The following is a 15,622-nucleotide window of genomic DNA, read 5'->3' as shown; positions in this document are numbered from 1 at the left end:
ACACAAACATTTCGGCTTTTTGGTTGAACAAAATCCATCATTTCAGGTCCCTTGCATTTGATATTCAAAAATTTGTATTTTCTGTTATAGGAACATCAAACCATACAAGACAAGCCAAAGTTTGAGTCCTTTTTTGTTTGTTTAAGCCTGGAATGTGACAGAATGAATCCTAAGCTGGAGATGATACTAGGTATGAAAACGACATCAGATCCTACGGACCAACAGAGGGCGCTGTCATAACGTGTTCCTAGTACCCTGACGTTTTGCAGATGGACAATGCTGGTACTAAAAAAAAGACCATACTGTACAAATTTGCATGCTAATTCCAGCTAAGCCGTGAACAGGTGAATGGCGATAGCGTGTCGGCTTTTTCTCTTCAGAATTTGAAGATGTAAGTACTAAATAAATCTTTCAGATCTTGCAGTTTAAAGAATATTATGTGTTTAATAGATATAGTGAAAATCCATGACAGAATCTTGTGTTTTTTTGGAGGGCAATCATGCGCCGTTCTTCATCATGCATCGTCAAACTTTCAAAGCTAAACATGCATAGCCAGGGCCCGGGCGCGGCCTCGGCATTGGTTGTTGCATCGTGTGCAAACATCATGGTGCCGCCGACCACGTGCGTTCTTGCGTAAGTTTTGTACATTTTTGTAGACGTGGCTGCGGCGTGCAGTTGTGCTGTGCCGTGGATTGCGCGCACTGGCCACTGAATTCCTCAAAATCTATTAAATGTTAATTCTCAAAATGCATCATTTTCTAGTTTAACATGTTAAAAAGGTCCTGCTGTAGCTGTGTTGTAATGTTGTTACTGTTAGTTTAAAAAGATTTCAGATTCTATGTGTTTGGCAAATGTATCCAACAACTTGAAGTTGAAGTTACAATCCTGACAATGATAATGATATTGAACAAGACCATGATGAAGACACTGAAATGTAAATTCACTGAAACTGTATCACTAAAAACTCAGCACACACAATATGCGCACACAAGGTACAGTGTAAGTATTACAATGTGAATGAAAGTCAGTTGAAATGGGTTCTGCAGTTGGCTTGTAGTGATGATAGATTTCTTTCCCCAGCTTATCGATAGATGCTGATATTGAAAGCTACTTTTGTAAGCCAAACCAATCTGAACAAGCCTGTCCGTGCATTTATTGCGATTTGTCTTGTAACTTCTTTCAGAAAATATTTTGAGTGAAACACAAAGTTATGTGGGAAGCTTGCTGCCATGATGAAGGCATGTACATTCCATGTACACACAAAAAGAGTTGATCCAAGGTCGTCAAATGAGTAATTCCCCCCCCCCCAAAAAATTGAAAACTATCACAATGTTTCTTTTTTTTTTCAATAGGTCCATCAGGCATCCGAACCTTGGACTACATTTGCTTTTGCTTAGCATGGTGTTTATGAGGTAAGATTACACATTTTTAAGCAAAAATGCTGAGTGTTTCTGGCTTGTAATGATGATAGATTTCTTTCCCCAGCTTATCGATAGATGCTGATATTGAAAGCTACTTTTGTAAGCCAAACCAAATCTGAACAAGCCATAAACTTAGTATTCAGTCTTTGACAAACTACATGTACACCACCAAAGGTTTATTGTATTTAAGCACCTTTTTGTTGTAAACATTGATTTGTTTTTATCGTGCAGTAAGGAATTTTATTCTTGGGTTGGAACCTCTCTGACAAGTATTCTCTCGCATAGTTCTTGGACAGCCTTCAGCAAATAGTGCCTATTAATTTGCTAAATCAAACTATTCAGTAGCATTTTTGAATTAATTTCATTACAGTTGAAGGACCATAATGTGAGGAGGCTGGCTTCACTGCATGCTACAATGAATGAGTAAAAAGAAGACATTTTTGGTCTTCATCAATAAGATTTGTCACGTTTTAATTTGAAAGTTTAATTTGTAAATGTAATGCATGGTTATGATGATTTCATTCATGGCTGTTCCATAATGTACTTTGTGCATGGTGATGGGAATTTGTTCACTTTGGAGAGCTGAACCATGCTTAGAAAGAAATATTAATGTTAAAAATTGGTCTTTCGTAACATAATACTCATGAGATATTTTCTTCCTTTTTGTTTTACAGAATTGTGGAAAGTCAACATGTAGAGATCAGAGTCCATGTAAGTAAATAAGAAGATGCTAACAAAGTGATGTAATGCTTTTGCAGTAAAGTTTTGAAAAATTGACAACTGGCCATGATGATATTTTCTTCCCAAACCGCAGTTTCCACCATAGAGGCTTTCTGGCCTCAATGATGGAGCAATCTTCCTTGGATGTCTGAGCCAAAATCACAATTCTTCTATAAATCCTGGTAAATATTGAGGATTCTGGAAGGATAAAGGTTAATGTATACTCAAGAGTTTCATCTTGGATCAAAGAAAGATTCGTAAAATCTTCTTTTTTTCATTTGTTTTTCAGTAGGTTTGAAGATATGAACATTCAACTGATATGTCACCAACAGCTAGACAAGGTTTGTTTCCAACAATTATTTTCCTTGTCTGTAGTAATTTTTCAACAATTGTCCACACTTGTTGATGGAAAACCCCCAAAGCATGGTTATAATGATAATGTGTCATTAGTTCACATTTAATATTAAATGTAAAAAATTCTGGATCTCTGATCTTCTGCATTCTACTTTGGTTTTGTTAGTTCATTTGTCAAAGGCTTGTAGTGATGATAGATTTCTTTCCCCAGCTTATCGATAGATGCTGATATTGAAAGCTACTTTTGTAAGCCAAACCAAATCTGAACAAGCCTGTCCATGCATTTATTGCGATTTGCTTGTATTTTTTCACAAAATATTGTGTGGGAAACATAGTTTTGTGAGAAGCTTACTGCCATGATGAAGGCATGTACATTCCATGTACACGGGAGAGTTGACCCACATTCAGAAAACAAGTAATGCCCCCCTCCCCCCCCCCCCCACTTCAAAAAAAGTAAATGAATTAGAAAACCCTCATGTAATTGTTTTTTTCCAACAGCTCCATCAGGCATCCGAACCTTGAACTACGTTTGCTTTTGCTTAGCATGGTGTTTATGAGGTAAGATTACACATTTTTTAAGCAAGAATGCCGAGTGTTTCTGGCTTGTAATGATGATAGATTTCTTTCCCCAGCTTATCGATAGATGCTGATATTGAAAGCTACTTTTGTAAGCCAAACCAAATCTGAACAAGCCATAAACTTTAGTATCGAGTCTTCGACAAACCACACCACCGAAGGTTCATTGTATTTGAGTACCGTTTTTTTTTTTAACATTCATTACTTTTTATCATGCAGTAAGGAATTTTATTCTCGGGTTGGAACCTCTTCAATCAAATTTTGAAAAGGACTTCCTGTATTCTCTCAGATAGTTCTTGGACAGCTGTGAGCAAATACTGCCTATTAATTTGCAAAATCAAAATATTAAGTAGCATTTTTGACTTCATTTCATTACAGTTAAAGGACCATATCGTGAGGGAGCTGGCTTCACTACATGCTACAATGAGTGAGTACAAAGAAGATATTTTTGGTTTTCGTAACATGATTTGTCACGGTTTAATTTGAAAGTTCAAATGATAGATGTGATGCATGGTTATGATGATTTCATTCATGGCTGTTCCATAATGTGCTTTGTGCATGGTGATGGGCATTTGTTCACTTTGGAGAGCTGAACCATGCTTAGAAAAGATATATTAATGTTAAAAATTGGTCTTTCGTAACATTATACTCATGAGATATTTTCTTCCTTTTTGTTTTACAGAATTGTGGAAAGTCAACATGTAGAGATCAGAGTCCATGTAAGTAAATTAAGCAGATGCTAACAAAATGATGTAATGTAATTTAATGTAAAGTTTTTACAAATTTACAGCTGGCCATGATGATATTTTCTTCCCAAACCGCAGTTTCCACCAAAGAGGCTTTCTGGTCTCAATGCTGGAGCAATCTTCCTTGGATGTCTGAGCCAAAATCACAATTCTTCTATAAACCCTGGTTAATATTGAAGATTCTGGAAGCATTAAGGTTAATCGTTCTTTCATTAAAAATACATGTATAATCAAAGAGGTTCATCTTGGGTCAAAGAACGTTTCGTAAAAAATTTTTTTTTTCATTTGTTTTTCTGTAGGTTTGAAGATGTGATCATTCAACTGATGTGAAACAAACAGCTAAACAAGGTTTGTTTCCAACAATTATTTTCCTTGTCTGTAGTAAGTTTTCAACAATTTTTCAACAAAAAAGCATGGTTATAATGATAATGTGTCATTAGTTCACATTTAATATTAAATGTTAACAATTCTGGATCTCTGATCTTCTGCATTCTACTTCGGTTTTGTAAGTTCATTTGTCAAAGGTTTGTAATGATGATAGATTTCTTTCCCCAGCTTATCGACAGATGCTGATATTGAAAGCTACTTTTGTAAGCCAAACCAAATCTGAACCAGCCTGTCCATGCATTTATTGCAATTTGCTTGTATTTTTTCCCAAAAAAATTGTACGGAAAAGATAGTTTATGGGAAGCTTACTGCCATGATGAAGGCATGTACATTCCATGTACATGGAAGAGTTGACCCACATTCATAGAACAAGTAATGCCCCCCCCCCTCCCCCACACCAAAAAAGTAAATAAATTAGAAAACCCTCATGTAATTGTTTTTTTCCAACAGCTCCATCAGGCATCCGAACCTTGAACTACGTTTGCTTTTGCTTAAGATGGTGTTTATGAGGTAAGATTACATATTTTTAAGCAAGAATGCTGAGTGTTTCTGGCTTGTAATGATGATAGATTTCTTTCCCCAGCTTATCGATAGATGCTGATATTGAAAGCTACTTTTGTAAGCCAAACCAAATCTGAACAAGCCATCAAGTTAGAATTCAGTCTTTGACAAACCACACCACCAAGATTCATTGTATTTTAGTACCATTTTTTTTAAACATTCATTAGTTTTTATCACGCAGTAAGGAATTTTATTCTTGGGTTGGAACCTCTTCAATCAAATTTTGAAAAGGACTACCTGTATTCTCTCAGACAGTTCTTAGACAGCTTTGAGCAAATACTGCCTATTAATTTGCAAAATCAAAATATTAAGTAGCATTTTTGACTTCATTTCATTACAGTTAAAGGACCATATCGTGAAGGCGCTGGCTTCACTGCATGCTACAGTGAGTGAGTACAAAGAAGACATTTTTGGTCTTCATCAATAAGATTTGTCACGGTTTAATTTGAAAGTTCCATTTGTAGATGTGATGCATGGTTATGATGATTTCATTTATGGCTGTTCCATAATGTGCTTTGTGCATGGTGATGGGTATTTGTTCACTTTGGAGAACTGAACCATGCTTAGAAAAGATAAATTAATGTTCAAAATTGGTCTTCTGTAACATAATACTCATGAGATATTTTCTTCCTTTTTGTTTTACAGAATTGTCGAAGGTCAACATGTAGAGATCAGAGTCCATGTAAGTAAATAAGAAGATGCTAACAAAGTGATGTAATGCTTTTACAGTAAAGTTTTGAAAAATGTACAACTGGCCATGATGATATTTTCTTCCCAAACCGCAGTTTCCACCATAGAGGCTTTCTGGCCTCAATGATGGAGCAATCTTCCTTGGATGTCTGAGCCAAAATCACAATTCTTCTATAAACCCTGGTTAATATTGAAGATTCTGGAAGCATTAAGGTTAATCGTTCTTTCATTAAAAATACATGTACATGTATAATCAAAGAGGTTCATCTTGGGTCAAAGAACGTTTCGTAAAATCTTTTTTTTTTTCATTTGTTTTTCTGTAGGTTTGAAGATGTGATCATTCAACTGATGTGAAACAAACAGCTAAACAAGGTTTGTTTTCAACAATTATTTTCCTTGTCTGTAGTAATTTTTCAACAATTTTTCAACAAAAAAGCATGGTTATAATGATAATGTGTCATTAGTTCACATTTAATATTAAATGTAAACAATTCTGGATCTCTGATCTTCTGCATTCTACTTTAGTTTTGTTAGTTCATTTGTCAAAGGCTTGTAGTGACGATAGATTTCTTTCCCCAGCTTATCGATAGATGCTGATATTGAAAGCTACTTTTGTAAGCCAAACCAAATCTGAACAAGCCTGTCCATGCATTTATTGCAATTCGCTTGTATTTTTTCCCCAAAAAATGTACGGGAAACATAGTTTATGGGAAGCTTACTGCCATGATGAAGGCATGTACATGGGAGAGTTGACCCACATTCATAAAACAAGTAATGCCCCCCCCCCTCCTCCCCCACACCAAAAGAGTAAATGAATTAGAAAACCCTCATGTAGTTGTTTTTTTCCCAACAGCTCCATCAGGCATCCGAACCTTGGACTACGTTTGCTTTGCTTAGCATGGTGTTTATGAGGTAAGATTACACATTTTTTAACAAGAATGCTCAGAGTTTCTGGCTTGTAATGATGATAGATTTCTTTCCCCAGCTTATCGATAGATGCTGATATTGAAAGCTACTTTTGTAAGCCAAACCAAATCTGAACAAGCCATAAACTTAGTATTCAGTCTTTGACAAACTACATGTACACCACCAAAGGTTTATTGTATTTAAGCACCTTTTTGTTGTAAACATTGATTTGTTTTTATCGTGCAGTAAGGAATTTTATTCTTGGGTTGGAACCTCTCTGACAAGTATTCTCTCGCATAGTTCTTGGACTGCCTTCAGCAAATAGTGCCTATTAATTTGCAAAATCAAACTATTCAGTAACATTTTTTAATTCATTTCATTACAGTTGAAGGACCATAATGTGAGGAGGCTGGCGTCACTGCATGCTACAATGAGTAAAAAGAAGACATTTTTGGTCTTCATCAATAAGATTTGTCACGGTTTAATTTGAAAGTTCAATTTGTAAATGTAATGCATGGTTATGATGATTTCATTTATGGCTGTTCCATAATGTGCTTTGTGCATAGTGATGGGCATTTGTTCACTTTGGAGAGCTGAACCATGCTTAGAAAAGAAATTAATGTTAACATTTGGTCTTTCGTAACATTATACTCATGAGATATTTTCTTCACTTTTTGTTTTACAGAATTGTGGAAAGTCAACATGTAGAGATCAGAGTCCATGTAAGTAAATAAGCAAATGCTAACAAAGTGATGTGATGTAATGTAATTTACTGTAAAGTTTTGAAAATTGATATTTTCTTCCCAAACCGCAGTTTCCACCATAGAGGCTTTCTGGTCTCAATGATGGAGTAATCTTCCTTGGATGTCTGAGCCAAAATAAAAAATCTTTTATAAACCTCTGGTTATCATTGAAGATTCTGGAAGCATTAGCGTTAATTGTTTTTTAAGAATATAAGGAAAGGGTTTTATATTGGGTCAAAGAATTTTAGTAATTTTTCTCTAATTCTTTGTAGGTCTGAAGATGGGAACATTCAACCGACATGTCACAGGAAGCAAGACAAGATTACTGTTTAAAAAGGTTTGTTTCAAGCAACTGTTCCCTTGTCTGTAGCAAATTTTTAACTCTTTCCTAACTTGTTGATGGAAAACTCCAAATGCATGGTTATGATGATAAGACATTATCAGTGTACCCTAGTATACGTTGTTCACAGTGATGGGCGCTAGTTCACTTTGGAGATCTGAACTATGCTCAAGTTTAAATGTTACAATTTTGTCCAGATACGTCAGATTTTGTCAGCATTACAACCAGCATTAGCTCAATAAGAACTGACGTGATTTCTCACATGTTCATTCCTAACCAAAGTTAGAACGCCTTACAATTATTTTATTTTTATTTCAGAATTGAAGCTGAAGAAAGTTAATATTAAGGTAAGGGAAGATCACTTCACTTTTTTTTAAAATTCAGACAGTAATTTCAAATGTACAAAGTTTGGATTGGTGATCTTCTGCATTCCAAGATTTTAGATAAATATTTATAAAAGGCTTGTAATGATGATAGATTTCTTTCCCCAGCTTATCGATAGATGCTGATATTGAAAGCTATTTTTGTAAGCCAAACCAAATCTGAACAAGCCTTTCCCTGCAACTTGTTAGGCCCAGATTTGAATTGTTTATTTTTGTGCACCTTCTGGAAGTAAAACGTTTCCTTTCTTCCCACTACAGACCCTGCTGCCATCTTAACCTCCAGAAGTTCAGACTGTTCAGCTTGCTGTCACTAGGTTCGTCAACGGTTAACAATTTCTTGTACTTTCTAAGATTGAAACAATTGTCAAGCCTACCCCTCACCGATCTTTCAAAATCCACTCATATGTTTTAAAGGATTTTGCAGGATTGAGGGAGGTTAGCATCTACTATCACTTTACATTATTACCTTGCATGTTGCTTTTCTTGAATGTGTAGAATGTGCCTTTTGTTCCTGCACAGGGGAGGATTTTTGGGGTCAGGAATGAAAGTGTTCCTCGAGGAAGATATTCCTTGAAAAGCAAAACAGAAAGAGGAAAAGAAGATCAGAAGTTGGCTTGTAATGATGATAGATTTCTTTCCCCAGCTTATCGATAGATGCTGATATTAAAAGCTACTTTTGTAAGCCAATCCAAATCTGAACAAGCCAAAATCTAAGGTCCCATTTGGTATTCAAGAAATGTTTACGTAATAAAAGTGACAAATTTCAAGTGCATTTCTTTTCTGTCTTTCCTTGCAGCTGAAGCGTTGCCTGTAAACAATAATGGTAAGCTTTTATCTCTCTCAAGTTTGTCAATTCTACTCTTTGTGCTTCCTTCTGTAATGTTTACATTTGAACTACTTAGTCGTCAGACCTACAGCAATTGTCAAATTGTGTTGGCTATGATGAAACATTTTCCAAACATCTGCAGTTTCCACCATAGAGACCTGCTGGTCTCAATGATGGTACACACTTCCTTGGATGTCTGAGCCAATAAATATATTGAATATTTTCATAAATTTTTTTATATATAAAAGAATATTATTTCTTTAATAATTGATTGTCTGAATTTGATAGAAAGAAAGCACTAGTTAACGATGTTTAAGGCGATTAATACTTAAAGACATTGCCATGCACACAGAGTTGAGCAATACGAAATGCAGACATTATTCCTCAGGTTCATGTATTTTTTGGTTTTAATGTACTTCAAACATACAAGTTCTATTTGTTTGTATTGATTGTGTTATTCCACTTTCCGTTCATTGTTTTTTTTTATTTCAGATTTCTTGAAGAGTGGTCAAACAAAAATGTCTACTACAGGTGAGCGACTCCAATGTTGTCTTGAGTTTTACATGCAAAGTACATGTACAATACAGAGTTGGCTATGATGATATTTTCTTCCCAAACCGCAGTTTCCACCATAGAGGCTTTCTGGTCTCAATGATGGAGCAATCTTCCTTGGATGTCTGAGCCGACAAAACTGGGTTTTTTTTTATTTAAATGGACATCTTGATGGTGCTTATGAGTAAATTGCATAGTTGAATAATTGTTTTGCAAGGAGTGACTTTTTAATTTGTTCTGAGTTTCCTGGTTTAAGTTGTCAGCATTGTGCTTGTGAGGAAAATCAACCAGATGGTCTGACCACTTGAAAGAGATTGTTTGTCATTGCTGTATTGTTAAACAGTGTTTTGCATCCATGTGAACAAAAAAAAATTATTGCATCTTTTTGTTCTATTTGTTTCCAGATTGTGCTACGTATGACTCTCTGGTTACAGATCGGTCGAGAACGACTTCCTCTACTTCTCTTATTAACTGTTCATAAGTTTTAGCATGACTCCAAGTTAAATACAATTCATTATCCAACAAGAATTTCTGGACTATGGAAAAATAGAACATGACAAAATGTAGAAAAATATAACACCTTAAAGGGAATATACATCATTTGCTTTTGCTGTAATTTTCAGAAATGGATGGAATTGGGGGGTTGGAAATATATAGCAAATATAGTTACACTGACTTTTTTGAGGTTTTGGGTTCGAAAATGCTATAAAAACCAAGAAAAACAATCATTTTCCTGTAGTCTGGTTCCCTGACTCCATTTAAGAAGAAACAGAGCAGTTTACATACATTGGGGAATTGTAAGGTCAGGGAACCAGTCTAGCTGGCTTGTACCCGTTCATAGGTGTGTTATCGATTGCAAACAAGTGCGATGGTCAACTGGGGCCAGTATTTGAAAAAAAGCCAGTTTTTTCCAACGCTGGTCGGCCGATCAGCGTTGGAAATTGATACAAAAATACCACTTTTCTTGAAAATGACAGTATACCAGGTGCCATGATTTTACAGGATGCTTTACACTGTCATTCACTAACAGTCCAGCAAGGTATTTCAAAATGTTTTGGTATTTTTATTTTTTGGTGTTTGCAAATGTTGTATTTTCCCTTTAAAGACTGACTGAATATTGATTTAAATTTCTTGAAGCTAATATATCAAGCCTAGGGAAAACATTGAGAAAAAGTTTCTTTTTTAAGTGCAAGATATTTTAATATTTGTGGTAATAAATATGAGTACAAGTAGCCCTCTTTTGAAAAGAATCTTTGAGAGATGACACGTCCCAGATTTTTGTCTGTTTCTCGACTTTCAAAATATATTTCAATTCGCCCATTATGACCTTGTTAGATGATGGCAAAGAAAGAAAAACTATTGAAGCATAAGAATTATAATTTGATTTGTTGTATGTACTCCAATTTTAATGAACACAGATCAAGGAATAAAATTACCAGTTAAAGTATAAGTGAAGACGCTGTGAATTGGAATTCTGTTATGGATTGTGGACATGTTGTTTGAGATAATTTAGTAATAAACATTTCAAATTGGTAACTGTTTGTTAATCGTGAACAAAATTCTGTGCATGATTTATCTTGAGAGCCGATTGTTTCTAAAAAAAAATTGTGGGGTTATTGAGGTGGGTAAATAGCACTTGGCTGTCTTTGGTTGCAGAAACTTCACTACAGTGTAGCTGAATGTAATTCCTTAAACCAGTTCAGACGATTTTGACGTAAACTTCCAGGAAACTTGACTGTTTTATTGCGGTTGCCTACACCCACATAATGGCATGCAGCTCCCTGCAGCTTAGCGACAAAGGATGCAACTTGTGGGCAAAGGGAGACAGTCAAAGCAAACAATAGGAGGTGCAACAAAAGAGGGGGTATGCCATGGGCCAGGGGAGGAGGTTTGGGGAGTGAAGTTGAAGTATTATGTCTAGTCTATGTACCGGTACATAAAGCAAAATACATCACCAGAGATAAAGAATTTGCTCTTTATAAGCAGAACCTCTTTATAAAAGTGCTCTTGATAATGAGAGTCGACTGTAAATATGTTTCTGGTTGGTAACATTAAAAAGAGGGGATAAAACGTGCTGCGCAGCCAAGCGTAAAAAGGTGATAGACTTCCAAACATGAGAGGGATGCGTTTCGTACATGCATATCAGGTTAAGACAATGCACATAACCTCATGCCCTACATACGGTAATGCATTTGCCTGAAGTGGCAAGGTTTCGACGAGATATGATTATTTTTTCTTATCTGGATTCTGAAGCTTCTTGTCGATTCTGTTAAACCAAAAGTTCGCTATGACGAAAATGAAAGAGTCGGCGGCGGACCGTCCTATTTCTGCTAAAGGTTGCGGTTTTTGTATTGTACTAAATACGGTGTGATCAAATTAGCATTTAAACTTGCATGCACACGCCCGCATGAATAAACGTATAGTCACCCGCAAAATGCCATGGACTCCCCCACAACTTTGTGCCAGCGTTCCACCAATCGGATGACTCATAGGGCGTGACGTCAGGGGTGCACAGTAGCACCCCTACCACGCCAAGGGTGCAAAGGGGAATCAACATGCACTGTAAGACTTGTTGCACTGCGGACGCACACTACAAACGCTGACATGAAATCATCTACCCCGTAGAGCTGTGTTATGAGATTATGGGGTAAAGTGGTAGTGAGCATTCCATCAAATTTATCCTTGGGAAAAAAGTGAATGTGGTTCGCGTTGCCGTGGGATTGAACAGGGACAATTCAGCTGTACTCCATTGCTGGCTAGCGGTTAAATACTTTGAAGTTTCTACTGCTGAAGAAGGACTTTGATTTTGGAAAAGTCAAATCGAGATAGAGTTTGAAGATGATGGATGTAGACTCGGACTCGGAGAGATCTGCCTCGCTGAGGCACCCAGATCGTGGAGAGCAGACAAGTCTTGAAGATGCCTTGGTTGAGGCAAGGAGATGGATTGAGGTTTGTATACTATACCATGAAACAAAGTTAAAATTTGACTGTGAAGTGTGGTTTGATTTTACACGAAAAGTCATAAAAAAATATATTTCTGTAAAAACTTGTGTTAGTCTGATAAAGTTAATATAATGTTGACTCAAACTTTAATCTAAGAGATATGAAAGCTTTACTGTCTTCGGGGTAGGAAGGTACTAAAGATAGGAATATGCTTATTTATTTTTTGGTGTAAATCCATTTGCAGAAAAAAAGTTATTGTGCATGGCAAAGGAAAGATACAGCTAGTAGGCTTGTGTTCTTAACTTAAATCTTTAAAAATCTTCTTTTTTTCTCAAAACAAATTTATTTCTATGGAGATATGCTTATTGGAAAGAATTAAATCACAGATATTTTAATTCAGTTTTCAGAAATGAACTGTTGGCGTGTTGCAATTGCAATGTTTCTATGAGTTAGCCTTTGGATATGCCCCACACATTGCTGTGGTTTCATTTTCAAGGTTACTTACAGTTCATTCCTTTAGATTGAATGGTTGGATTTACAAAGTTCACAAGGCCACATATGCAGGTTGAGTTCTTTTGGTAACAAAATACTGATTGGATATAATTGATATGTTTGGTTTTCACCCCAGCATATTTCCAGTCTTCCGTCCCTTCTGGTAGTGACAGTGTCACATGCATGTGATGGATTTATGGTCTGGTGCTGCCGTGCTGGATTTAAATTTGGAACATGTCCAAGACAGAAAATACATTTTTACAAATTTGCCCTTCAATGAATCAGGATAATCAGTCATATGGATGGAGGAACAGAGTCACCATACCATTTTTGTACTTTCCAAATTCCATAAAAAGATGTATACATTTTAATCAAGATTTTAAGGGACCCCTCCCTGAATCACCTACATTCCAATTAAAGCAAATTGTATGATGAATCTTATGACCCGCTGGCTTATCAAACAAAATGAGAACTTCCAAGATGTGTAATTTAAGTTTACTTGTTTCATCCTTTCAAAATTCCAAATCACATCTTTAAATTTTTATGATGTGTTTCAGTCACTGAGTGAGATTTGAATTCTACAAAATGTTTTAAATACATCGAAAGAACAAGCACAAAATTGTGTTCAGTTTGTTGTCCATGAGGTTCTTGTAGAAACTTCTGAAAGCGTTATTCGACATAAATACATATTACAAAATACCTGTCACATAACTTTTGAACCAGTTAATGAAGTTCAGAAAGGAAAAGTTTGTTGCCAAAAAACCCCTTTCAACAGGCCGTGTTTTAAACATTGGCATCATAGCATACTAAGGATTTTTGGGTTAAGAAGAATTTAAAAACTCTAGTAAGAAGATTCATATCCTGATACTCAACAGCAATTTTTCACATTGTGAAAAAAAGTTTTTACTCAAACTCGCATGTCGTCAGTCTGTTGGCATACAAGGAAGCATTGCAGATATGTGGGACTGATTGTTGTGGTGTGCCCAATTCATGCCTGCGGTAATGCCTACAGGTACATACAGCCATGGTGGGGCTGTGATAATGTGTCGAGATCGAGCGAGAGGTAAACACATATTGTTATCCTCCGTTATTGTTTGCATAGAATTCCTTTCATAATTGTTGGAAGAAAGGTTAAAGGACAGACTAGACGAGGCTACATGAAAAAAGCACGTTCGCACTGTTGTAATGCTCACAACAAAATGGTGTCAACTCGTGCCGCCTTGCATGCAAAGTAGAACACTTTATCTTTTGAAGTTATGTGGAGTCACTGGAGTGGAAAAAATACCATCAGAACTACATATTTTGAATAATTTACCCGAAGGACAGAATTACCATATCACACACAGGCCATTCATCAATGACAGAATTTGAAAAGTTGTTCTGTTGTCAACAGTTTGGTGAAAATGAGGAAATTAAATTTGCCGCAGTAAGTGATTTGTTGCATGAAGATTAATACATCAACAGCGAAAAAAAAAGTGAAGCCTTCAGTTTATGGAAATAGTTGATACTGCAATTAATTTCATTAGATATGGTAATTGTTACTTTCATCATTACATCAATTGAATAGAAATGAGAAGTAGGTAGTAAAACTCTGCCATACTGTAGTTATGTACAAGGAACTATGCATGCATGTATGCCAATGTCCTTGTCTTCAGTTGCACTACCAAGGCAAATAAGCAAGCACTTTAAATCAATACTTGAAGAAGAGGAATGAGAGAACTAATCAATAGTTGTGACAATTACAGAGGCCTAGATAACACCTCCCTTAGAATGAGCGATGAAAACAAACTTCTTGACTCTCATTTGCTTGCCTTTGCAAGTGCATAGTCAAACATACTCATGTGAACTAGGGATAAAAATGCCATCTAGAAACCGCTCCTCAAGCCTTTGCCCCAAATCCAGTCGGACCTTCCAAACAAATGTCCTACTTTTCAAATATGCTCAAGATCATGCACGTATGTTTGAAGGTTTCCTGCACTTTATACTTTTTTGGGGGGGGGGGGGGAATAATACATGTACATGTACCATACTTGGAATTTTCGTAGAAATGTTAACGCATACTTTTCCAGGTCGTTGGTTTTTGTCTAATGCAGTCCAGACAACCTCACCTTTTTTTCAACCACCTGCCATGGCTTAATGCCTGGATGAGTCGAGTCATGCCTCAATGGTTTGCTTGAAAGATTAACTATTCATGAATACAGACCTGCATTTCTAAAGAATTTTGTAAAAGTAGCAAATACCTTACTGATGAAATCATACAGCTCAAGCTGTCTGTGTGTGTGAAGGCATGCTAGAGATTTGTCATTTTTGAGTCCTTTTGACATGTTTTGAATTGAATGAATTAGCAAACCATGCCTGTGGGAAATTGTTGAGGTTTTATTCAGACAGGTAAACCAACAGGTCACCATAACATTTCAAACTCCCCAGGAGAGAATTTTCAACTGTTGAGTTTTGAAATGAAATGAAAAACGTGAACACAGAAATTGCTGAAAATTAATATCTGATCTAGAAATTGTTAAAATAGGGCTTCAGGCCATATTTTGGAAAGTGAGAACTGACTGTATGTTGCGCACTTTGGCAAATTGTTAGAATTGCTTCTTTTGAGTTTGAGTTAACACATTTACAATGTACAGATATCACCAAACACTAGCCCAAATTAGGTTGACTTTGGACAATTATGGAAAGCTTTTCGGTGAAAAAAAGGTTTTTACATTTATTTCCTTTTGACAATACATGTATATTGCAAACATCTTTTGCCAAAACTTCAAACATGCTTTTTAGTGATTAGCAATAGCAACCAAGTTTTACAATCAAGAAATTATGGTGGATATCGCCTTGACCCTTAGCCTGAGTAATGGATGGATTCATAATCTCTAAAGTATTGTGAAAAGATATTTTCAAACTCGCAAAACTGCAAAGTGTTTGTCAGTATTAAACCTGTGGGCATTAACACTTTCTATTCTGTTATCTCAGTTCTCAAGC

At 36.0% G+C, this 15,622-nt stretch overlaps 1 protein-coding gene, 1 long non-coding RNA gene and 1 other non-coding gene across 23 annotated transcripts in view; all 3 read left to right on the top strand.

The window, feature by feature from the left end:
* Window positions 1-284: 284 nt before the first annotated feature.
* On the top strand, window positions 285-9,792 carry LOC119727462. Of its 13 annotated transcripts, none has more exons than XR_005270956.1 (19): window positions 2,093-2,132; window positions 2,431-2,482; window positions 2,994-3,053; window positions 3,450-3,498; window positions 3,754-3,790; window positions 4,117-4,165; window positions 4,655-4,714; window positions 5,106-5,150; window positions 5,411-5,447; window positions 5,779-5,827; window positions 6,309-6,367; window positions 6,747-6,795; window positions 7,047-7,083; window positions 7,377-7,441; window positions 7,763-7,791; window positions 8,086-8,141; window positions 8,624-8,650; window positions 9,146-9,184; window positions 9,610-9,792. It is a non-coding gene; the product is annotated as an uncharacterized LOC119727462 (long non-coding RNA). The 13 variants fall into 13 exon arrangements; XR_005270953.1 differs by having other exon boundaries at window positions 5,106-5,154; XR_005270955.1 differs by having other exon boundaries at window positions 2,096-2,132; window positions 2,434-2,482; window positions 5,106-5,154.
* Window positions 8,762-8,857, top strand: LOC119729396. Its single transcript, XR_005271242.1, has one exon. It is a non-coding gene; the product is annotated as a small nucleolar RNA SNORD14 (small nucleolar RNA).
* Window positions 9,793-11,727: 1,935 nt separating the features above from the next.
* Window positions 11,728-15,622, top strand: part of LOC119727352 (LIM and calponin homology domains-containing protein 1-like) — a 49,203-nt gene continuing 45,308 nt past the window's right edge. For 3 of the 9 annotated variants that reach the window (XM_038199206.1, XM_038199209.1, XM_038199208.1), the window contains exon 1: window positions 11,729-12,154. In XM_038199206.1, coding sequence (XP_038055134.1) covers window positions 12,044-12,154 — 111 coding nt within the window. In that variant the 5' untranslated portion in view covers window positions 11,729-12,043. Of the gene's footprint in view, window positions 12,155-15,622 lie in introns of all 9 variants that reach the window. The other 6 variants (XM_038199214.1, XM_038199211.1, XM_038199210.1 and 3 more) reach the window with 4 other exon arrangements.

The sequence above is a fragment of the Patiria miniata genome, unplaced genomic scaffold, assembly GCF_015706575.1.
Source record: "Patiria miniata isolate m_02_andy unplaced genomic scaffold, ASM1570657v1 HiC_scaffold_20, whole genome shotgun sequence".
In the NCBI taxonomy this organism is placed as follows: Eukaryota; Metazoa; Echinodermata; class Asteroidea; order Valvatida; family Asterinidae; genus Patiria; species Patiria miniata.
This window is presented reverse-complemented; position numbering and strand designations above follow the sequence as displayed.